This window comes from Stylophora pistillata, chromosome 2, assembly GCF_964205215.1.
Source record: "Stylophora pistillata chromosome 2, jaStyPist1.2, whole genome shotgun sequence".
NCBI lineage: Eukaryota > Metazoa > Cnidaria > Anthozoa > Scleractinia > Pocilloporidae > Stylophora > Stylophora pistillata.
The window spans coordinates 41,462,161-41,485,497 of record NC_142520.1 but is presented as its reverse complement, the minus strand read 5'-3'; the positions used below and the strand labels follow the sequence as shown (position 1 = coordinate 41,485,497).

The following is a 23,337-nucleotide window of genomic DNA, read 5'->3' as shown; positions in this document are numbered from 1 at the left end:
TGTCCCGGCCTGGGCTCGAACCCGGACCACTCGATCCGGAGTCGAGCGCACCAAAAACCTCCTGAAATTTAGTAAAATAGTCTTAGTCTTAGTGTTATAAAAGCAATATATACGATGTAATAATATGCATGAAAAAATTTCTCAATTGTGATTGGTTAAGATGAAAGTAGTTTTCAGTTAATTTAGTGCAGAAGAGAGTTAATTCAGTGCAGAAGAGGGTTAATTCAGTGCAAAGAAAGAAACAAACCAGACATTCTGATTGGTCAGAATGATTGGTCAATGTCAAGGTCAATGTCAAGGTCAATGTCACTTGCAGGGTTTGAATAAATTATTTTTGCACCTGATGCGCGCGCTTTTCTTCTGCGTAGTTATGAGAAGCTACCTCGTATTTTTCATGTATATTATTAATGGATAATCACATGATTTTCTCGTTCAATCTGGAATAAATAAGCACTTATAAATTTTTTCAAAGACCACAAATTGCACTCGCCCTACGGGCTCATGCAATTGGTTGGTCTGAAAAAATTTACTCGTGCTTATTTATTCCAAATTGCACTCGAAATCATGTGATTACCTATACAAAATACAGTTTTTGAAAATTAGCCACGAGCACGGTGCGTCAAGTGAGTAATCTACGTCACGCTCCTAACTCGCGCCAGTCTTCTTGAGCCTGGCAAGTGATTACGAAAATTAATGGCGGAACGGTTTTCAAATCGTAATTTCTCGCCCTAGAATTGACGTTCAACTAAAATTATTGTTGAAAAGGCTTTATTAATCGCTAAAAATTCATATTATAATGAAATAACTGAGTTTTTCGGGTTTTCAAATTATAAGGTGGTTTCGTAAGAGTGCACCTTTAAGCAAAATGAAACAAATAAAAATATACAAGTTTCCATCATAAGGTTATTGTAATTTAGTATATACTAAAACAGTGTCTTGTTGAACCAATGTTATGATCAAGGAGGCTTTATTTTATAGACAGTTAGTGTCATTTTGATGGAGTCAGCACCAACGAAAAAAGATGAAGCTGATGCTCCTTTCCGCGACCAGGTGTTAGTCCGCAGGAAACCTAGATTCAAACCAAATTGGGCCGAGGGTAAAAGTTCCAGTGGGTGCTGCAGAACCGGTGCAGTCTGTCAATTTAACGGCAAGAAGTAGCGGTGGTATAATTGTATATATTAAGTTTATTAATTTTTGCTACCACACCCCCCAAGAATCTGCTTTCTAATCGTTAAAATGTCTTTGATGTAGACAATAAGACACGTCGTATTTACATATCAGTTGTTCGAGTCCGTTTAGCTGCATGACAGAGAGCTCTTATCTCTTGTATGCCTTTAGACAATTAGAGTATTTTGGTGGTAAAGGACGAAAAAAAGGGCCGATTTGAATTTTAAAGGAAGGGAATTTTTCTTGTTGACATGAAACAAACTAGCATTTTTTTGGTTTCTGTATGTTATATACTAAAAGAATTATTCAACTCAGCAACGGTGAAAGTAGTGGATATTTATCTCGCCGCTTCGCAGCACGGTTAATATCTACCTCTATTCACCTCTAATTCGGTGAATAATTGTTCATTATTGCTATTAGAATCATTGTTGTTACCATTATTTTAGTTATTATTATTATTATTGTCATTACTATTATCATTATTATTATTATTAATTTTTTTTGTTAACGCTGCAAATACTTTCCAAAACTCGTTTATTTTCATTCCATCTTAAAAAAAATGCAAAGTTTTGCGAAAATACCCATCAAAATCCCCATAGAGCTGTCATTGATTTGACATGATTATTAGAAATAAAAGATCCAATGTCCACATACACTTCGACCGAACATCTGCTCCAAACTCTATTGATGAGAATTATGCTCTGTAGCTCTACAAGGAATTGCACACAAGACGGTGAGTGAGTGAAGATTGAATAAAAGTTAAAACGGTAGACATAAAAGCATAGTGGTCTAAATGTTATTTAGAAAATTCTCCTTTGCGCGAGAACAAACCCGTCAGGAAGGTGCATGCAATTTGGATCATCTTTTGAAATGCAAATCTGCTTAGAAAAATTATTCAAATTTTAGCCTGTTTCCAATAACCATTAGAGAAAAATGCTTATAAAAAACTAACGGCAGCTGCATTGTGAAGATTTCCGCTTGCTAGCAAGGTAATTTCAAGCCAGTGAGGCAGTAAAATGAGTTTCCCTCGTTGCCTCTTATTTATATATGTCTGTGTTAACGCTGTTGTCCACGCTCATTATAAAGATGGAGATTTCATGTTGGGGGGACTCATGTCTACCTCTGTTCGTGACTTTCAAGAAGGCACCATTGCCCAATGCGCCGGGACTGATTTAAAAAATTTTGGCCTCACACATGCCATAATTTTCGCTGTCGAAAAGATAAATAATGATTCAAACCTACTTCCAAATATCTCCCTTGGATATGACATCAGAAACTATGATGGAAACATTACTAAAGCATGGAAAATAAGTTACGAACTGTTTGAGGATATACTCTGTGCTAGCCCAGCAGCCGGTAATGATACCAAAAGGAATACTATTGCGGCCTTAATCGGTCCCTTCGATTCCCGGACAGCATTGTATATTGGCGGAGTTCTCCGCATGTTTAATGTCTCTGGAATAAGCGGTACAACAACTAGTGGAGAACTGAGCTCCGAAAGTTATGCTCATTTGTATCGTACTGTGCCTTCAGACACGTTTCTTGCAAAAGCCGTCGTCGATATCATTATACACTTTAACTGGAGTTATGTGGGTGCTATTGGGCTCGATGACTCGTTTGGAAGAAGCGGAGTATGGTCATTAGTTAATGAAGTAACGGTTAGGAGACACCCATTTTGCATCGCTATGACTGAGTTTATTCGCCACGAAACACAATTTCCCAGCATTAAGTATATTGTTAAAGAGTTGAAAAGCCGAGAAAATATCCAAGTAGTTATCTTATGGGTATACGGAGAATACTTGCGGAGGTTTATGGAGGAGGTCAGTAAACAAAACGTCACAAATCGCGTTTGGATTTTAAGTGATATATATTCGATTTCGAAAGAAGTCGACTTTATAGATGCAAGATTCTCTTTCTTTGAAGGATCAATAGGATTGCGACATCATGATCACTGTGAGTACGAATTTAAAGAACGCCTAAAAACCGTTTTGACCGACGCGATGACCAATAATATGACTTCGGAGTGGAGCGGTGTTGAGGATATTAAACGGAACTGTCCAGGATTACGACAAGTCCACGATAACTCCAAATCTGAGCTGCACTACAGCAATGTTGTTGATCAAATCTACAGCAGTTACGTTCCATACATCATCGACGCTGTGTACTCAGCAGCCCATGCTCTCGACATATTGACCAGAGAGTCGAACGGCATCGAAGCCAGTGATCTGCAGCAGTTTGATTTCAATATTCATGAAATGCAAAGGGTCCTTGGAAGGGTAAATTTTACCGGGTTAACAGGTAAAATTAAATTTGATAAATTTGGTGATATAGACTCGGCTTCATATGACATTTTCAGTATCGCCAAACGAGTATCATCCGAGACCAGTGGTCTTAAAACCAAGCTTGTAGGCAAATGGCAAAATCATGCACGAGATGAGACACAGCTAAATTTTCAACAAGAAATTAGCTGGAAGACCCCGACTGGTAGACCACCAAAATCTGAATGCTCAGAACAATGCCCTCCAGGAACGAGGAAATCTTCCACTTCACCTTGTTGTTGGCACTGCACCCAGTGTGCTGGTGGTACAGTCAACCCCTATGGTGGTTCTGTGAGTTGTTCTGAGTGCCCTAAGGGTGAAACAGCTAACCAAGCTAAGACACATTGTGTAGCCTTGCCCTCGGCAAACTTGAGCTACGAGAGTGTTGGCGGAATGTTGATTCTTGGGTTTGCTTCTTTTGGTGTGATTCTCACATTTTTTTCTTTCGTAATGATTGTTAAATTCTGGAACAGCCCCATCGTCAAGGCATCCAAAAGGGAGTTAAGCATTGCTCTTCTATTAGCTGTTTTTTTGTTGCTATCTCTGACATTCATAAATGTCCTTCAGCCCACAGACATAATTTGTAGGATTACCTATTCGGTACGCTACTTGACCTATAATCTTTGCCTGTCTGTTTTGCAGACGAAATTCTTGCTCATATCAAGCGCGTTTCAGGTTCCAATGGTGGCAAGCCTAGCAATTAACTCGCTCTCTGATAGAGTGCAGATTTGCATTATAACAATGTCGCAACTACTGCTGCTGTTTGTGGTTCTACCGTGGTTACTTCTAGATCCACCGTTTAAAGCCCAATATATTTATTCGGAGCTCTATACTTTTCATAAGTGCAAGGCATACACTAGTTTAACTGGAAAAACCCTGTTTTCGGTAACGTGCTTTTTTGTTTTCGTCCATTTGCTGTTCTCCGCAGTTTTTGCCTTTAATGTTAGGAAAATCCCTGAAAACTTCAGCGAGGCAAAACGGACAGCTTTTTCGTTGTACATATTCCTGTTGTCCTTGCTTTGTTATCACCCAGTGGAATGGTCCGTCGATGGATGGTATGTAACTGTGGTGGATTGCGTCACAACTCTTTTAAGTGCTTATGGTTTCCTTTGTTGCATATTTTTGCCCAAGATGTACACCCTTCTCCTCAGACCGGATGTGAACGACGTGGCCAGCATAAGACAAGAAGTCACCCAGTTCTCGTTTAGCTCAAACCTTGTTCGCATCAGACCTGCCCTCGATATTTCCACCCAGGAAGTCCAAAGTTAGACATATTGACTCCAGGAAAAATGGGAGCCTTCGCTCAAATAACATTCTTCAGACGCTGATAATTAAGTAAAACTGGATATAATCAAATGTTCCGTATAATATTTCAAAGTCTAATGTGATCGAAGTTAATTAGTATATAGTCTTTAAATGAGCTGTTGAACTGCAGCGGTCCGTAAGTCACGGTGATGCTTTTCGAAGGTTGTCACCAACTAGTAACGAAAGTAAGACAAAAGCCTGAAAACTTTTGAGAAAATGGCATCAAAGAAGTCTCTAAGTTTTAACCACTGTAGAATGATTACAGACCGTTTGTAATCTCTTGTTGGAAATAATCCAAGGAATAAGTAACACTACAATAATCTCACATACGAGTAAACATTTTAAGCGATATTTGGTAATGATGAATAAGCTTTTGTTTTTGTTTAATTTGTTTTTTTAGGAAAAGGGAAAAAATTGATTTAACAGACATTCAACTTGCAGGAAACGTTTTGTGTGTTTGTACAAGGACGTGGTTGCCTACTTTTATAGAGAAATATACAATTTTTTAAAATGATACCAATGAAGTTCATTTTGGAATTGCGGTGAAAATTTTTAACCAGTTAGGTTTGGTTTTGTGTTAAGTTTCAGACTAAGTACAAAGGTTTTCCTTATTCCAGCGTGGAATTATCCGAGTTACGGAGCAAATTCTCTCATTGCATATTTGGAGAAAAGGGGCTTCATAATATACATTTATAGCAAACTAACGCGAAGCAATAACGCATGACTAAACCAACATGCTCGTCAATACTTTGGCATCGATTAAATGGTTTTCAGTATTAATTAAACCCTATAATCATTCTATTAAAAGACCACAGCAGTGTTCTATCGACCGTTTTGATGAGCGCAAATCCCGCTTTCGCAAGTGAACGGCTTATGACTCAGAGACTGACGTAACATATCTGTTTACTTATTTACTGTCACCCTATGAATTCAAATGAATAAATAACTCTTTCACACCGCACGTCCGTACTGACCCACTTTGTGGAATTTCATTGTTCTTAATGGAACTTCTGTAGTAAGTGATACTCATGCAGAAGGGAGAGTCACAGGAATCGGACATCCCCTAAGTAAAACATACTTCTTCTGGGGGGAAGAACTTCAAAAAGAAAATCAGCCTTGCCATGAGAGCGGCCGTCTTTAATATTCAAGAAAAGCCTATTTCCATCCGATTCTTTTGAAGCTCAGTGAGGCATAAAATTTGTTGAATTTTACTTCTGTTTCCTAGTTTTTCGAAAGAAAAATATAACTATGGAACAGCTTATGTATAAAGCTTAGGGTCTAAGCAAAAAGAAACAAATAAAACGATATAATTTTCCATCATAAGGTTATTGCAATATCTAATTAACTTAAAACAAAAACTGTCTATTTTGCGCTACGTTGTCACACTCTGTCACTACTTAAAAAGTTGCTGATTGATGACTAAACTTTGGCTGGCCTTTCCAAACAAATGATAACATCCCTGTGGTAGCGTTAACAACTTGGAAAATACATATTTATCCTTCCAATATTCATTTAGGCCTGATCCTTCTTAAGTCTCCCCAAATGCAATTGAAAATCATGGTCGTTGGATTGTTTCTAAAAAAGATACAATATTAATGCAGTTTGTCTCGTGTCTAATAGGTGACGTGCGCTGAATTGCAGATTGATTTACAACGCATATCTACGTAGATGTTTACAAAACGTATCAGTCACAAATGAAGATAAATTGCCTCAAGCTCTAAGCTAAAGATGCAATTAAAATACCAGCTACAGACGTTTTTTTTAACTTTATTCTGTCAATTCAAGCACTGTTTAAAGAAGGCATTGAAGGGAGTCGATTTTATTAGCGCTGCTCTAGTCGAAGAAGGACGGCCTCATTCGAGAAAGCAAGACTTTCTAAAGCGAGCTGAAGATGAGTACTGTACTTTAGTTGGATACTTTTACCTGCATATTCAATCAACAAAATTATGAACTACCTGAGGTGATCATCGCCCTTTTAAAAAGCCTTTCGGCTATACTATTTCCTTATCAATCAGTAGCTTTAAAAAGTTCCCTTTTGCTGAATTTGTAAAACGTTCTGTTAAAAACGAGAGAGCATGGGTAATAGCCTTAGTCGAGCGATAATTAAACTAGATGGGGTCTCTTGAGAGGAGTTTAAATGCTCTGCCATTAAATTCTGGGAAAAAGTTTCGGCGAGCAAAATTTGATTCAGATACGATTTTTAATAACCAACTATTAACGGTGAGTGAATAAAAACTATGATTTTCCTTTGCAAGGAATTATACGAATTTCAACGGATAAATGTTAGTGGTTGATACTGAAATGATTTCCATGCGACCCCTCATGTCAGTTTGTGACCCTTTCAGTTGGTATCCAGGGTTGATTTGACATTTCTTTTAATGCGGTTTCTGAATAGAGTTGTCATCTTGTTGAATCAATGTTATGATCAAGGAGGTTTTATTTCATAGACAGTGTCATTTTAGTGGAGTCAGCTCCAGAGAAAAAAGCTGAAGCTGATGTTCCTTTCCGCGACAAGGTGTTGGTCCGCAGGAAACCTGGATGCAAACCAAACTGGGCCGAATGTAAAAAATTCCAGTAAGTGCTTCTGAACCGGTGCAGTCTGTTAATCCAACGACAAGAAAAAGCGGTGGTATACTTGTATAGGTTAATTGTAATAATTTTTGCTACCACTCCCACCCAGAGTCTGCTTTATAATTGTTCAAATGTCCTTGATGTAGACAATAAGACACTTCGCATTTACATATCAGTTGTTCGAGTCCGTTTAGCAGCTTGCCAGAGAGCTGTTGTCTCTTTTTCCACTTAAGTTGATTAGAGTGTCTTGGTAAAGGACAAATGAAAATAAGTTAGCGGATTTGAAATCAAATGAATAAGAGTTTTTCAGTTGATATTCTGTTGATTCCTGGGTGGATGGATCCAAAGCAGGTCTTTTACGAACATAATTTCAGCTAAACGAGAACAGAGTGACTTCTTGTCTTATGCTGGTCAAGGTGTTCAGATCGGGTGTGAGAAGTAGGATATACATTTTGGGCAAAAATGTGCAACAAAGAAAACCATACGCACTTAAAAGAGTTGTGACGCAACCACCACAGTTACATACCATCCATCGACGAACCATTCCACTGGATGATAACATAGCAAGGACAACAGGAATATGTACAAGCAAAAAGCTGTCCGTTTTGCCTCGCTGAAGTTTTCGGGGATTTTCCTAACTTTAAAGGCAAAAACGGCAGACAGCAGCAAGTGGACCAAAATATAAGTGCACGTCACCGAAAACTGAGTTTTCCGGTTAAACTGGTCAGTCCGGGTCATAGCCATTTCTGGATACTTGATCACGTCACCAATATGGGTGTGGTAGTGAGACCTCGAGGAAACCCATTCATTACTTTATTCGGGCCCTAGCGACTTTGTTCCCTGGCCATATCCCATGAGAACTTGCAAAATTACAGAAGATAAGCATTTACACACATTGAGCAAAGAATTGATAGCGGTCGCGATGACGAGACAGAAAAATTTAGATGAAAAGTCGGGTGGAGGTGCTTGTTGCGAAGCGCTCCATTTAGGAGTAATCTCTCTTTGGTTGAGGTTTTAAGGTATATAAAATTTTGTCTGACGAGCGCTTCGGCGCGAAACTCAGAGTAACAGAGAATCGATGCGTCCTCTCGGACTCTTCAACTGATGTATACTCAGCTCTGCTAACACAGCATTGAGCGCTTTATGCCAAAGTAGACTCTACCCTCATATTTATATATATAAATATATATAAAAGGAGAAATGTAATGGTCAAGAGGCCAACTCCGATGTAGCTTTGTTGGTTTATTAACTCGATGTTTCGACCGTCTCGGTCTTCCTCAGGAGCATACTAATTACATGAGCAATATTCAAATTTAAAATTCGTGTCAACAGTAAGCATGTCATGACGTAATAATATAAAAATAGAATAGATAACAGCGAAACTTGTTATGGTGACTAAAATAGATAAGTTAAAGTAGTTATAATTCATGTAGTAAGCTTATTGATAGTGGGATTGAGTCTTAAAATCCAATAATTTTCTCTTGCTTTTCTGATTTCTTGATTTTGACTTCTAACTTTTTCAATAACCGTAAGTTTAAGATGGTCGACTCCACAGTTCTTAAAATGCCTGACAGAGGGTGTGTTTTTATGTCCACCCTTGATGTCGCTACGGTGTTGATTGCCACGGTGGTGAATTGGGTGACCTGTCTCCCCTACTTACTGATCGTTACATTTGACGAGAGAAACTCATTTTACTGCCTCACTGCCTGTATATTACCTTGCTGGCAAGTGCAAATGTCCACATTTCAGATTCCGTGTATTATAAAAGCATTTGTCTCTAATGATTATTGGAATCAAGCTATTTTTGAGTAATTTTTGTAAGAAAATTTGCATCTCAAAAGATGATCTCCTTTTGAATTCAAATTGAACGCACCTTCGTGACGGGTTTGTGATCGTGCAGAAGAAATTTTTTAAACAACATTAGGATTTCTATGCCTTGATGGCAGCCGTTTGGATATATTTTTATTAAATCTTCACTCGTTTACCGCTTTGTATGAAGTTTTTTGTGGAGCTACGGAACGTTATTCTCATTTATAGAGTTTTGAGCAGATGTTTGGATGAAATGTAGGTGAACATTGGATCTTTTTTTCCTAATAACCATGTCAAATCAATGACAGCTCTAAGGGAAAACTAAAACGATTTTGAAAGGTATTTCCGCAGAACTTTGCATTTTTTATTAAAATTAAATTAAAATAAATGGGCTTTTGGAAAGTATTACAGCGTAAAATTAAAGAGAAAGTTATGATGGAAGTAAGTTAAAAATAATAATAATAATAATAATAATAATAATAGTAACAAAAATAATTCTAGTAGCAATAATGATCAATTATTCACCAAAGTAGGGGTGAATAGAGATGGATATTCACCAAGCTGCGAAGCGGTGAGGTAAATATCCACCACTTTCACCAATATTGAGTTGAATCATTGTTTTAGACTATATCACACAGATACCAAAAAAAAGTAATTTTTTTCGATCGATATGCCAAACAATGGTCAGAAGTTAATTTCCGAGCCGGCCAATCAGCGCGCGCAAATAGCGCTATTCCTCTTTGTGGTATTTACTACAATTAAGGGAGCATTCATTATTTATGGGAGGGGGTGGGCTCGTAAGATTTTCAGTGAGACTAAACAATTAATAATGTCATGACCCCTCTAGTTGTAATTGCAAAAATAGCTAGTCCCCCTCCCTCCTGGGACTATGAAAGCATCTAAGTTAAAAGAAGTGAAAAATATCTTTCAAATATTTAATTTTATTGCAAAAACGCCTTAACAATACAGTTCTAAAGTTTAAAATCTAAAGTTGATATAAAGTGGGTAACATGCTATAAGAGACATCCTATGGTGCTGTGTCCAGCCTGGTATGGTACTGTGTAGCTTGAAGAAGAATAACTTTCCATTGTATAAAAAGTTAGCTATTGTTCCCTATATCTTGTATGGCGGGTAATAGAAATGTTATACAAACTTAAACCCACATTTGTAGATGATGTGTAACAACAAAAAGCTTTGGACCCCCCTACATTATTCCCAAATTTTTCTAATGACCCCCCATTTTAGTTCCTGAATTTATCATGACCCCCCCATTATTATTCTTGCCAGCCCTCCCCCCGCCATAAATAGGGAAAGCTCCCTAATGATAATAGGTAATGATAGCAATTCTATTTGGTAGAAAACCCAAATAGCGGCGATCAAAAGTTGATTTACACTTAGATCGTTTGACACTCTTATCGTTTTTACTTAAGAAAAGACGTGCTTTTCTGATTCTCGGTAGGACTTTGAAAATCACTCCTTAAAGACATAAATCAGTTAAAAATGGGGTGTTCTTTGAACAGTGGATTTCATTAATTTTGATCATAAACAGTAAAGTGGGTTTTTATTTTGAAGTTTCGCTACCAATAAGGTTTTATCAGTGGGAATTCGTTGAAGCTCAAATTTTCCTATAGTAATGAATTAATTGATAGATAGAACCATCCTACTAGTGCGGTTACGATCACATAGTGAACAAGGAGCTCTTTGTCAAGATTGTTCAATGATATGTAGGAAGAGTAAAAGAGACGCAGCCGACCTTCCGTTCTTAGTTCGCCCTGAATTCTTTTTGTTAGCAAGGAATTTTATACAATCATGATCTCATTCTCATAAATTATGTTGAGCGCTCGACTTTTCCCGTGCAAAATAGTACTTGATATTAGCACCCATATAATATCGTTTCACATTTTGCTGGTTTTTTATTTGTTTGTTTGTTTTGTTTGTGTTTACAGAACAGTACAGTTTGAGTCTTTTTGGTAGAGTCAGGTACGAGAAGAAATGATGAAGCTGCTGCACCTTTCCGCGACTAGTCCACACGAGACCTGGATGCAAACGAAATTCGGCCGAATTTAAAACTGAGTTTCAGTGAGTTTTGCGGAACCAGTGCAGTCTGTTAATTTAACGGCAAGAAAAAACAGAGGTATACTTATAGACATTTAGAGTATTAATTTTTTGCCAACACTCCCACCAAGAATCTCCTGTATAATCGTTAAAAATGTCCTTGAAGTAGACTATAAGACACGTCGTATTTACATATCAGTTGTTCGAGTCCGTTTAGCTGCATGCCAGAGAGCTGCTGTCTCTTGTACGCCTTTAGACAAGTAGAGTGTTTTGGTAAAGGACATATGAAAATAAATTGCAAATTTGAATTTTAAATGAATGAGAGTTTTCCTGTTGAAAGGAAACAAAATAAACTAGCATTTCTGTGGTTTCTTTGTGGTATATAGTTACTTAAAAAGTTATTCAACTCAGCATCGGTGGATATTTTTACCTCACCTCTTCGCAGCTTGGTTAATATCCATTACTATTATCCAACTACACCTAGACGAGTACAAATAACGCCATAGACGAGTACAAATATCACGCGGTATTTGCACTCGTCTATTGTAGTACCGGTTAAACAGGTTTTCTCGCATCGCGCAAGCGAAGAATTGGATTGTAGTTACCAAAAACAAAAAGTGGCGGACAATTTGAATCATATTTCCGACGACGAAGAGTCAGAATGGCTGGAAAATATAGGTCCAAGTTCATTAGATGAATCGAACGAAGAAAAACAGCTTGACGACCAGAAAATTTCTTCATTTAATGAAGAAAATAGAAACAGCGACACAACAACGCGCCAATTCCGTTCCGCTTCGCATACTTATGTCACGCACTCCCCGTAAATAAATATCCGCGAAATTCGCGCGCACTGAAATAACAGTTTGGCGTGTTAGATAATAAATAACTTATTAGACGTTTTGTTGTGTAGTATCGCTGAGTATTTTTACGAGTTGTGCTGTATTTTGACTCGCCCTACGGGCGAGTCAAACGTCGAATAAATATATCTTATTATACACAACAAAACGTCGAATAAATATATCTTATTAAACAAGCGCGAGGGCCGTACTGGGAGAATATCGGCCCGAAGTCTTGAGAGTACGGACCGAGCGCAGCGAGGTCCGTACAAAAAAGACCGAGGGCCGATATTCTTCCTGTACGGTCCCGAGCAAACTTGGTTAATAAGAGATTTATTATAAGGCTGAAGTTCAAACTGAAGGGACACAAGTGCGGTATCATTCGGGACCATTCGAGACAGTGCCCAGTCCAATACTTGGAGAATATTGGACGGGCAATAGAGCATTTTGATTGGTTGATTTTAGTTATTGGCCCTCTGACTGCCCGAGTCGTGTAATAAGATTCATTTATTATCCATATGTGCTTCGTAGAGTACAAAAGATGCGCGAGACGAGTACAAATATTACGCGATATTTGTACTCCAGAAAGATCCACCAAATTCGCCCTCACTGAAATAACAATTTGGCCTTTTGGATAATAAATCTCTTATTAAACGTTTCGTCGGGTAGTATCGCTGAGTATTTTTACTAGTTTCTTTTATTTTTTTTCTTTTTATTTATTTTTTTTCTTTTATTTTTTTTTTTCTTATTCTGACGAGCCCGTAGGGCTCGTCAAAATAAGGCACAACTCGAAAGAATACTCAGCGATACTACACAACAAAACGTCTTATAAGATATATCTATTCACTTCTACTTCAGTGAATAATTGTTTATCGTTGCTATCAGAAATATTGCTATTATTGCTTTTTTAATCATCGTCATCGCCGTCTATTTCTATTTTATTCAATCAATGCAAAGTTTTGCGGAAATACCCATCAAAACTGTTTTTGTCTTTTGCCGTCACTGATTTGACGTGGTTGTTAGAAAAAAAAAAAAAGAGTTTTAATGTTCACATTTATTTCGATCAAAAATCTGCTCCAAAACTCTATGGATGAGTATTACTCTCAGTAGCTCCACAAGAAAAAAAACGGTAAGCAAGTGAAGATTGAATAAAAGTCAAAACGGCTGCCAGCAAAGCATAGAAATTCGAATGTTATTTCAAAATTTCCTTTTGCGCGAGCATAAAGCCCGTCAAGAAGGTGCTTGCAATTTCAATTCAAAATGGCATCATCTTTTTAAATGCAAATTTTCTTAGAATAATTACTCAAAAATAGCTTGATTCCAATAATCATGACAGACAAATGCTTCTAAAATACACGGCAGCTGGATTGTGGACATTTGCGCTTGCCAGTAAAGTTATAAGGTAATGTGAAGGGAGTGAGGCAGTAAAATGAGTTTCTCTCACTGCCTGGCTTATATATGTATGTGTATTAAATCTGTTGTTTACGCTCATTATAAAAATGGAGATTTCGTGTTGGGTGGACTCATGTCTATCTCCGCTCGAAACTTTCAAGAAGGTACCGAAGCCCAATGCGCTGGAGCCGATATCAAAGATTTTTGCCCCTCACATACCATAATTCTCGCCGTCGAAAAGATAAATAATGATTCAAACCTACTTCCAAATATCTTCCTTGGACAGGACATCAGAAATTACGATGGAAACATTACCAAAGCAGGGAAGATAGCTTACGAACTGTTTGAGGATACACTCTGTGCTAGCCCAGCAGCCGGTAATAATACCAAAAGGAAGCCTATTGCGGCCTTAATCGGTCCCTTTGACTCCCGCACAGCATTGTATATTGGCGGAGTTCTCCGCATGTTTAATGCCTCTGGAAAAAGCGGAACGACAACTGCTGGAGAGCTGAGCTCCGACAGTTATGCTCGTTTATATCATACTGTGCCCTCAGACACATTTCTTGCAAAAGTGATCGTCGACATCATTATACACTTTAACTGGAGTTATGTGGGTGCTATTGGGCTCGATAACTTGTATGGAAGAAGCGGAGTATGATCATTAGTCAATGAGGCAACGGTTAGGAGACACCCATTTTGCATCGCTATGACTGAGTTTATTCGTCACGAAACACAATTTCCCAGCATTACGTATATAGTTGAGGAGTTGAAAAGCCGAAAAAATATCAAAGTATTTATCTTATCGGTACATGGAGAATACTTGCGGAGGTTTATGAAAGAGGTCAGTAAACAAAACCTCACAGGTCGTGTTTGGATTTTAAGTGAATTATACTCGATTTCGAAAGAAAACGACTTTATTGATCCAAGATTCTCTTTTTTAGAAGGGCCTATAGGTCTTCAACATCATAATTACGATGGGTATGAATTTAAAGAACGCCTAAGAACCGTTTTTTTTAACGCGATGACCAATAATATGACTTCGAAGTGGAGCGGTGTTGAGGATCTTAAATGGAACTGTCCAGGATTGCGACAAGTCTCCGACAACTCTAAATCTGAGCAGCACCACAGCAATGTTGTTGATAAAATCTGCAGCAGTTATGTTCCATACATTATCGACGCTGTGTACTCAGCAGCCCATGCTCTGGACATATTGACCAGAGACTTGAACGGCATCGATGCCAGTGACCTGCAGCAGTTTGAATTCAATATTCAGGATATGTAAAGGGAACTTGGAAGGGTAAATTTTACTGGGTTAACAGGCAAAATTAAATTGTAAACTCTTTATGACATATTCAGTATCGAACGAGTATCATCCGAGACCAGTGATCTTATCCTTGTAGGGAAATGGCAAAATTACGCACGAGATGAGACACAGTTAAATATTCATCAAGAAATTATCTGGAAGACTCCAACTGATAGACCACCAAAATCTGAATGCTCTGAACAATACCCTTAGGGAACGAGAAAATCTCTTACTTCACCTTGTTGTTGACATTGCGCCCAGTGTGCTGGTGGTACAGTCAACCCTCATCGTGGTTCTGCGAGTTGTGCTGAGTGCCCTAAGGGTGAAATAGCTAACCAGGCTAAGACACTTTATGTAGCCTTGCCCTCGGCAAACTTGAGCTACGACGGTGTTGTCGGAATGTTGATTATTGGGTTTGCCGTTTTTGGTGTGATTCTCACATTTTTTTTTTTTATTCGTAATGATTGTTAAATTCTGGAACAGTCCCATCGTCAAGGCATCCAAAAGGGAGTTGAGCATTGCTCTCCTATTAGCTGTGTTTTGGTTGTTATCTCTGACATCCATTAATTTCCTAGAGCCCACAGATACAATTTGCAGGATTATTTATCCGGCTCGCTACTTGACTTATAATCTTGGCCTCTCTGTTTTTCTGACGGAATTCTTGCTCATCTCAAGCGCATTTCAGGTTCCAATGGTGGCAAGCTTAGCCATCAACTCGCTCTCTGATAGAGTGCAGGTTTGCATTATAACGATGTCGCAAGTGCTGCTGCTGTTTGTGGCTCTACCGTGGTTACTTCTAGATCCACCGTTCAAAGCCCAATATGTTTATTCGGAACTCTATACTTTTCACAAGTGCAAGGCATACGGGGGTTTAACTGGAAAAACCCTGTTTTCAGTAACGGGCACTTACGTTTTCGTAAATTTGCTGCTGTCTGCAGTTTTTGCCTTTAATGTTAGGAAAATCCCTGAAAACTTCAGCGAGGCAAAACGGACAGGTTTCTCGTTGTACATATTCCTGTTGTCCTTGCTATTTTATCACCCAGTGGCATGGTCCGTCGATGGATGGTATGTAACTGTGGTGGATTGCGTCACAACTCTTTTGAGTGCGTATGGTTTCCTTTGTTGCATATTTTTTCCCAAGATGTACACCCTTCTCCTCAGACCGGATGTGAACGAAGTGGCCAGCATAAGACAAGAAGTCACCCAGTTCTCGTTTAGCTCAAACCTTGTTGGCATCAGACCTGCTCTCGATATCTCTACCCAGGGAGTCCAAAGTTAGAGATATTGACTCAAAAAAAAGTGGGAGCCTTCACTCAAATAACCTTCTTCATACGTTGACAATTTAGTAAAACTGGATTTAATCGAATGTTCTGTATAATACCTCAAATCCTAATGTGATCGAAGTTAGTATATAGTCTTTAAATGAAGTGTTGTATTGCAGCGGCACGCAAGTGATACAATTCGTGGGTTATCACCAACTATTAGCGAAAGTAAGATAAAAGCCTGAAAATTTTAATTTAAGAAAATGAAGCAAGGAAGTCTCTAAGTATAACCATGATAATAGAATGATTATAAACTGTTTGCAATCTCTTGTTGTAAACAATCCAAGGAATAAGTAACACGACAATAATCTCACATACGAGTAAACATTTTAAACGATATTTGGTAGTGATGAATGGGCTTCCGTTTTTTTCTTTTTAAAGGGGAAAAAATTGATTTAACAGACATTCAACTTACAGAAATGTTTTGTGTTTTTTGTTCAAGGTTATTAAAGTAAACGTTTCCTAACCGAGCGCGGTCATTTTTTTTTTTCTTGTTGTTGTTGTTTTTTCATGATTGAGCAATTGGCTTTAATATACGAGATGTGACTTGAAGTAACAAGTATTATCTTTCATAATGAAATAACCGAAGTGATCACTAAATCCCCCGAGTAAGGGATCGCAATGTAGCAAGCTTTGGCGGCTTTTGAATCCTCGCAACCCGACAGGATCTACGGGTAAGAGAAAGCAATTAGGAACAAGCTCACCGACCGCACAGCCAAATGGGTCGCTGTGCACTTTTCTGTTTTGCTAATTAAACTTAGAAAGACTTCAGAAAGATAACTCATCTTTATGCTGACCTGTGGATGTGAAAAATACACTATTTGCGGCTATCGCGTAGCGCTCCAGATGCTTTCTTTGACACCGTAATCTGCCAAATATAAATGGTAAGCTAATGGCTCCTATTTAATTAAAGGTTTGGATGGGCTCTTTGACAAACGGAGGTTGATGATATCGCTTTATAAACGTAGTAGCGCCACTTAAATTCATTTAAACCTCCACATTGTTAGGGATAAACCTACGTCCAGGTAAAAGTTTTGGAAATAAAATTCTTTTTTTAAATGAAAGAATCATAAACTCGTCCGGTGCACCATAGACGTTAGAGACGTGGCAAGTACTCTCCAGGTTATAAAACGTTAAGTTGCTGGACTAATCAATCAAACTATTGTAAATTGCTTAACATACTTTTAGTAAATGCCTTGAGTTTGGGTCTTGAAAATTCTTATATTGAATAAGAGCAATTCTCGACTGGGCGTCGAAAGTGATTCAGGATTGCAAATTTTGTTCCTTCTTTCGTTCCAAGACTGGCTTCAGCAAACCCTCGAAAATCTCTAAACCAATCAGATGCAAAACTAAAGCCAAACACGACCTGTTAACTCTTAATTTTCCGCGCCTCGTGCTGTTTTCTTGATTTCATTTTAAACTCCCGTTGGTTCCCTTAAATATTTACGAAAGATACCATTGGTTAATATAATTACTTTGATTCAAGCTACGACATAAAGTCGAAAAACGCTCTTATAATTAAGTTTGTGGTCACCTTAATTATTTTCGTGGGCGACGTTTGTTTCTGATACAAAAACCTGCTTGTCAGATACACTGATATTTGACGAACAAATATTTGAAGGTCCATTGACATGGATCGCTAAACCAAGAAGTGTGCGCTTTTAGTAAACAGCTTTCTTTGGCATGACACTTGTTGTAAACCACCGATAAAGAGTTTACAGCAATACAGTCGGTGGTACGGATATCCCCAGGACAACTGTGACTGTTCTGCCGACCAAACATTGCTTCCAGGACTTCTACGGTTGCTCCGCTGGCACAGCTTAGGGACTGAGTGTTTCCCTCACAAAGGGTAACAGACAGTGGCCCTTTAAAATAAAAGAAAAGCGAAGGAAAATATAAGACTTGCTATTCGGCCCGTGAGAAATTGATACAAGATATCGGAATTGACACTTACTTGTTCACATATTAAAAAGTAATGACTGTAAACTTTATCAACATCTAGTTCTGTCTTACCGATACCAGGATCCCCTGTTTGTCTCACGTTTAGCGAAGATATCTAAAATTAAATCTTCAAAATCTTAAATAAGGAAGTGCCAATCATTTTGCCTCAAAATCAAAGAAAAGTCTGATCACTTTCTTTTCAGCCCAGTTATATTGGTACATAAGGTGAATTTGTGTGTGTTCCTGGTTTCGACGTCATCCGATTTTCTCCCATTAGAATCCTACAAAGTCAATTAAAATGCTGTTTTTAACTTTGATAGAGACCATGGCAGTATTTGATATTGAATTAAAGTTCCCATCGATGAAATTTTCATACCAATTTCGCAATGTTTCCCTGTGTATCCTTTAATGCAAATGCATACATAGCTATCTTCTTCATACTGTGCAGCGCAAGTCCAGTTGTTCTGACAAGGCCAACTGATACATGGAGACTAAAGGAAAAAAAGGGAAATGAGATTAATCATGTACGCTTAGTATCGACCTTAGCCTTCCTTTTTATGCCGAATTGCGGTTCTCATTCTGAATTTTCTAAGCTCAGGAAAAGCTAAATAACTATTACTTTTGGCTAATTGAAAGATTTGTTCAACGGTTATCATGTACCTGCTTTGAGCCAAAGGTTTCTAACTTTTGCTAAGAGGCGCGGTAGCCTCATGGTTAGTGTGCTCAGCTGGTGGCCTGGGTTCGAGCTCTGGCCGGAGACATTGTTTTGTGTTCTAAGGCAAGACACTTTACTCTCACAGTGCCTCTCTTCAACCAGATGTTTAAATGGGTACCGCGGTGAATTAAATGCTCGGGATAACCCTGCGATGCGATGGACTAGCATCCCATCCAGGAAGGAGTAGAAAGCGGAGCTTAGCGCTCGCCTGATGGGCCACTTGGTTAGTAAACAGACTTTGCCTCATGCTGATATCACTGAATGCATGCGAAAAAAGGTTCATGAAAGTCAGAGTTACACACTTATTTGACACCCCCAACCTGATACAATGATTGTGTGTGTGTGTGTGTGTGTGTGTGTGTGTGAATGCGTGCGTGTATCGTTTTTACGATTTTGTGTGTCAACAGTGGTTTACCCTTACCAAGATCCTATAGTGATGAAATTGTTCACTGGTGACAAATTTGTCCGAGTTGTTGTAAATGTCGGTTGGAAGTAATTTACACGGCAGATTTCCACTGATGTCATGAAAAGCAGCCAGGTTAAAAGAGAAACCCGATGGTGTTTTGACACAATATAAACCACATTCGCTTTCTTTTACTACATAATTCAAGCCAGTGAAAGTGACGTTCAGAAAGGCCAACTTGTGCGCGTCAAATATGGCGTAAGCCATTCTCTTTTCTGTACCACGACTGAGGGATTTGCCACCTACATCGACGAATTAAATTGGAAAGTAAATAGACAGACGGACCGATACAATTAGAGTAAGAGTATCGTAAACACCACAACACATGTTAACCATTTCCTGCAAGACTCTTCCCTGAGAAGGAGGCTACTCAATTTCGGGGCTTCAATACAAGGAGTACTCGTAAACTACGTATATAGTATTATATAGTATTATATGGCTGTGTCTCACAAAATCTGGGAACTACAGACCTCACGAATTTGATTGGCTGAAATAAATATTGAAAGCGGTCTTGATTTTCCCAAGTAGACGGGCATCTAGACCGGTCTAGAAAAAAAAGGTACAAAGGATATAAAAAAAATGGCATATAAGACACAGCCATATAATAAACATCTTATTAACCGAGCTAGGTCGGTCTGTATGGGAGAATCTTGACCTCGGTCGCTGGTACAGAGCTTACTGCGTTCGGTCTGTACTTGCGACCTCGGTCAAGATTCTCCCATACAGACCTCCCGCTCGGTTAATAAGAACTAAAAATAAACCCCAATGATACTAGAACTGAAAAAAAAGCTTTCAAAAGATGGATCGCTTAATCAAACTGAAGTTGTCGCCGCTTAATTACTGGCTCGAATGTCTCGACTTAGTTTTCTTTTTTAAATGTCTTTATGGTCATATTGATCTAACTCGTTCATTTAATTACTATTTTTCCCTTATTATACGAGTCAGACGCGCCAAGCGTGCTCAGGGCTGAACTTAAAGATTAATAAAAATCGTACGTCAACATTTCGGGATTTCTATTTTAATAGGATAGCAAATTTGTGGAACAATATACCTAATGATATTAGGCAGGCTGAGTCTATTGACGCTTTTAAGCGTAAACTTAAGTCGTTTTATTTCAAGAGACTTTTCAACGTTTTTGATGACGACAACTTTCGTACCTTTAAAATAATTTGTCCTAAATGTCGCCGGGTAAATGCCCTTGTTGCTTGCACTTGTTAAGCGGCCTATTACTAGATATTTAGTCTATTAGTTAATATTTTAGGAGTGGGTTGGGTTGGAGCTTAAACCTAGAAGGGGACTTATGTCCTATTGTTTTTGCTCCGGTACTGCTTGTACAGATCCTTGAATAAATAAATGAATAAGTCTTGAAATGAAACACACCTTAGCCGGGATGAGTAAAAATAGCAAACCTCAAATCTATCAAAATTATCCTCATAATGTTCTCCTTGTGTCTCTATTTTCGAGTTTTGCATTGGGGAGACTGAAGTAGGTGTGAGGTCAATAAAAAATTCGACAGCTTTAGCCTGGGGCTTATGAGAAAGGCTCAGTGATAGTTTCTAAAGAAACTGTTTGGGGCTGCGTCGGTGGGGGTAACGAGATAATTTGGATATATCAACAAAGTTGAAATGGTAAATTGGCCACCGTTACGATTACAAAAGGTGACGTTTCGAGTGTTAGCCCTTTGTCGGAGCGAATGAGAAATATATGAGAAAGGGGCTGCTAATGTTCAAATAATATTTCGGTTAAGTTGAAACACCTACACATGTACGTAATGGAAATGAAATTAACATTCTTACCATTTGATGCTTTCGTTGAAAACATCAGTGTCATCAGTAAAAATAGACATTTCTTATCACCGGTGAGCAACATGTCATTATCTTGTTCCAACTGTTAACTGAGAAACGGTAAAATGTTTGTAACTTAAATATTTTAGGCTAACACTAGAGCTACACCATCCTGTCACAATCACAACGTTCTTTTTATAAAATCCAGTTCTAGGGTTTCAGTCGTGAGCCTTTGTTACAATTTCGGGTGGTATACTTAAAGCCGGAATGAAATGTCAAGAAACGTTCATGATGGATTTTCCAAATAAGGAATTGTTGGGTTTAGAAATAATTTTCTCTTTTCTTCGATCCAAATCCCTTCTCCCTTTGTTACGACCTGAGGTTTAAACTGAAAGGAAATGTCTAAAATTGTTATTGAATGCTGATTAAAATGCAAGAATCCTTATTAGATCTGGTTTACGTGCAAATAATCGTTTTTTGTCACTAATGAATGTAATTTCACGCAGTTGTTCGCCTTTAAACGCAAATGAATGTATATTTTCTCGCGATGATCGGCAAAGGTGTAACATTGCTCACTGACGCAATCTTGCGAGGTCTAACCCAAACGGCGGTTTTTTAGTTTGTGTAAGCCGAGCACATTCTCTTTAAGAAGTCTGTTTTCATTAAATGAATGTCTTTTCACTGTTAGCTTTCGGCCCTCATGACACTGTTCATAAAAATAAATGTTCAGATTGAATTAAAGGTTCGCCTAAGTTAAAGATGGTATAGAACGCAGTTTTGTTACTTAACACTGTTTTTCAAATAATTTTATTTTCCTAATTTATAAATACTAGCTATCTCCGATTGTGGGAGAAATAGAGTTTGATTTTGTCAGTAATTTACAATGGTAAATGATAAAAATGTAGCAAAATGTTTTGTCAGTTGATTTCTTTTTTTAAAGTGAATTCGACCTCTACACTGAAGGAAAACGACAAACTGACCTTTCATTTTATCTCCGTCTCCTACAATTCCCAAAATAACCAGCTGGCAGATGACTTGGAAAAAAATATATTCACGTCTAATGCGAACACATTTGGTTTTTTCGCACAGATGGCTTAAAGTAGACGGTAGGAATTTTAACCTTCCTTTCTCAAGCATATATACATTCAAACATTTGATCTTTAGATATCATAAGCATCTCTATTTACTTGACTATGGGTAATGCAAGAACTTGAATCCCGAGTGAATAAAAGGCTTACCTAAGCTTGAACATTTGAAAACATAAGCTCTTTGCATTAAAACAGTCAGAAAAGACACCGAGATTTGTTTATGTTCCAGCTACAGAACCAGGATCTGTTTAAAATAGCGAAGAGCAAACATCCATGGCTAAAAATCGAATATAACAACTTTCCGGCGAGAAAAACAGTTATCGATGATGTCCTATAATTAGGTAGAACTAAATACAATGTTTTCGGGGTAATAAATGAGATCCAAAGACTGTAAAAATTATAGATGGCACCTCAAAGGTTTTAGCATATCAGTATGAAAACAGACTGTGATAACGTATATGTGCACGATCCTTCGCAGTAAAGCACTATTTAAGCAATAGTGAAAATCAGACCTGAAAAAAGTTCAGGCCTGTACGGGATTCGAACCACTGACCTCTGCGATACTAGTGCAGCGCTCTACCAATTGAGCTAACAAGCCAACTGGGAGCAGGCCATCAAATTAATTCGTACAGGCCTGAATTTTATTCAGGTCTGATTTTCACTATTGCTTAAATAGTGCTTTACTGCGAAGGATCGTGCACATATACGTTTCATAACCGCAGTTCATATATATGTATTTCATATATATTTGTTGTTAGACTGTGATAAGTTTATCGATACGACTACGATATCTCATCGTTTCGTTAATCATGAAAAGCAACGGGCACACAACTTATTGCTGACTGACTTACCAGCCGAAGTGGATCGTGCACCATCCAAATAAGAGAAGTCTTGAAAAAGAAGGTTTGCGGTGTGCATTCTTTGACTTTTCCACGACTCAGGCAGAAGTCATTATTAGTGTCACGTGAAGATGTTGATGTTATTGGAGTGACCAACAACCTTTAACCTCTTTCTGATGATAACTTTTCACCAGGTTGTCGGAACGTTAGTCACTGTTACCAGCAAGATTTGTTTCCAGAGCCACACTCCCTTAGATGATCAGACCTCAAGATCAACTAGTACTTGCATTGTACATACATACATACATACATACGTTTATTGCAACTCCCAAGCTGGGTTTTTCAATTACAAAGCCTACATTAAATTATTGTAATATTAAAGTAACATTTATTTAGTAACATTATATATCTATATATAAGTAAATCTAA

At 38.1% G+C, this 23,337-nt stretch overlaps 3 protein-coding genes across 3 annotated transcripts; 2 read left to right on the top strand and 1 right to left on the bottom strand.

Annotated features, from left to right (window-relative positions):
• The first annotated feature begins 1,690 nt into the window (after positions 1–1,690).
• On the top strand, positions 1,691–5,751 carry LOC111318901 (extracellular calcium-sensing receptor). Its single transcript, XM_022921752.2, has one exon. The coding sequence runs from the start codon at positions 2,184–2,186 to the stop codon at positions 4,752–4,754; it is 2,571 nt and encodes an 856-aa protein (XP_022777487.2). The 5' UTR covers positions 1,691–2,183; the 3' UTR covers positions 4,755–5,751.
• An 8,349-nt stretch (positions 5,752–14,100) lies between these two features.
• Positions 14,101–14,735, top strand: LOC148739555 (uncharacterized). Its single transcript, XM_088747348.1, has one exon. The coding sequence runs from the start codon at positions 14,160–14,162 to the stop codon at positions 14,733–14,735; it is 576 nt and encodes a 191-aa protein (XP_088603474.1). The 5' UTR covers positions 14,101–14,159.
• A 420-nt stretch (positions 14,736–15,155) lies between these two features.
• Positions 15,156–19,449, bottom strand: LOC148739554 (rhamnose-binding lectin-like; the record flags this gene model as incomplete). The annotated part of the gene is made up of 3 exons (XM_088749505.1): positions 15,156–17,943; positions 18,396–18,510; positions 19,156–19,449. Coding segments are annotated over 3 exons (690 nt in total), but the record flags the coding sequence as incomplete, so codon positions are not given.
• Positions 19,450–23,337: the final 3,888 nt, after the last annotated feature.